At 60.0% G+C, this 1658-nt stretch overlaps 1 protein-coding gene across 1 annotated transcript in view; it reads left to right on the top strand.

Annotated features, from left to right (window-relative positions):
• SUN2 (Sad1 and UNC84 domain containing 2) overlaps nucleotides 1-1658 on the top strand; it is a 17593-nt gene extending 15935 nt beyond the window's left edge. Inside the window, exons 18-19 of the mRNA XM_010845118.1 lie at nucleotides 3-71; nucleotides 995-1658. Coding sequence (XP_010843420.1) covers nucleotides 3-71; nucleotides 995-1108 — 183 coding nt within the window. The 3' untranslated portion in view covers nucleotides 1109-1658. The remainder of the gene's footprint in view (nucleotides 1-2; nucleotides 72-994) is intronic.

Genomic DNA, 1658 nt, shown 5'->3' with positions numbered 1-1658 from the left:
AGGAAGGGACGCCCCTTGGCCAGTTCACCTATGACCAGGACGGGGAGCCCATTCAGACGTTTTATTTCCAGGTAAGGAGCTTCGGGTCTGCTCGCAGAGGTGATGTGCTTACTTTCCCATCCATTCGCCAGATGTTTTCTGAGTACTTACCCCGTGCCAGGCACTGAGAGTCCCAAGTGAGAAGCCACAGCCCGGCCCCCCCACAGCCTGAGATATGAAACAGAAAACGTCCAAGCGGCGTAGGGCAGGGCCCTTCCAGGTGGGGGACGTTGGGGAAGCTGTGAGGGCAGGTGTCTTGAGTGAGGCTGTGGCCCGGCAGGGTGTCACGCGGCACAGCCTGGCTGGGTCTCAGACAGGGGCCTCTTGCCTCAACCTGAGTGGACATCGGTCTCCTAGGCCCTTGTCAGAAATAGCTTCCCAGTCTCCAGCCCAGGTGACCTGAGAGCCACCCCACAGGAGTCCAAGTGCGGGAAACTGGGTGAGGTGGGGGAGGGGCCGAGGCAGGAGGAGAGGCAGGCCTGGCTGCCAGGCCAGAGAATTCCAGCTCGCGGCCGAAAACAAGCGTACAGGACAGAGGCGTGATGGGAACTTGACAAAAAAAAGAAACTCTGCTTAATTCATGGTGAAGGAATTCTTTTTCAACATCAGCATATATCAGAGTCTCCTAAAAGGTAGTCCTGCTCATGGTCAAAAGGAGCTCCTGTGAGTTTTTCCCAGTTCACGATGCATCGTGCTCGTGTTCAGTTGTAAGGTTGTGTTTCTGTGGCCGTGGGTGCCTCACGCAGCCTTAACGTGCGTTCCCGGCCCCTGCAGGACCTCAGAAGGCTCTGGGGCTTCTTGGTCCACCCGCTGGAAACTCTGTTCCAGGGCCTGAAGACAGGATTTTTGAAGTCTGGTTTCTCTGCAGAGGCCTGAGGGAGAGGGTGTCTGGCCCTGGGTATGGCCGTCTCCCCTCCAGTCTGCAAATTCTTAGCCTTTGCTTCTCTCTCTGCAGGATCCTAAAATGGCCACGTACCAGGTGGTGGAGCTGCGCATCCTGACTAACTGGGGCCACCCCGAGTACACCTGCATCTACCGCTTCAGGGTGCACGGGGAGCCCGCCCACTAGGCCTTCTCTGTGCTGCTGCCGGCCATGCCCCCTCTCCGGGGTTAGGTGCGCAGCACCCCCAACTCCCCGCACACGCTTGAAGCGCACTGACTTCCAGGAGCAAGAAAGGAGCCCTGGCGCAGTGGAGATGAAAGAACACGCGGGCTTTTCCTGTGCGGCGGGCGGCTCGAGCGGTCAGCAGGCTCCATTCTCGCTCTTCCTTCTTCGCTCTCCGCGTGCCAAGCACTGGGCGTCTTCTCCCTCCTGGGAGGGTGTATATATGTAGCATGTTGTGGGGAACTGAGGCGGGAAGAGCGGGGTGATGCCTGCGGTCCAGCGAAGGTGGGCCAGACCTGCCTGCCCTTGGCCCGTGTGGAGGGACTGACACCTCGGGAGCTGCACAGATGAAGCAGGTGCCAAAGCCGTGCGTGAGACAGGCGAGGGCCTGGGGCAGCTGGGCTGTGCCCCCTCCCTCAGTGAGGGGGGTGCTCAGGGTGCAGGTCGGAACTGGTTCCCAGGCACGAAGCTCCTGGGAGAGGGTGGCTGGGCTCCTGCAGACACCAGTGCCATC

This window comes from Bison bison, unplaced genomic scaffold, assembly GCF_000754665.1.
Source record: "Bison bison bison isolate TAMUID 2011002044 unplaced genomic scaffold, Bison_UMD1.0 scf7180017864213, whole genome shotgun sequence".
In the NCBI taxonomy this organism is placed as follows: Eukaryota; Metazoa; Chordata; class Mammalia; order Artiodactyla; family Bovidae; genus Bison; species Bison bison.
Note: the sequence above shows the minus strand (reverse complement) of the source record. Positions and strands in the feature narration are given on the sequence as shown.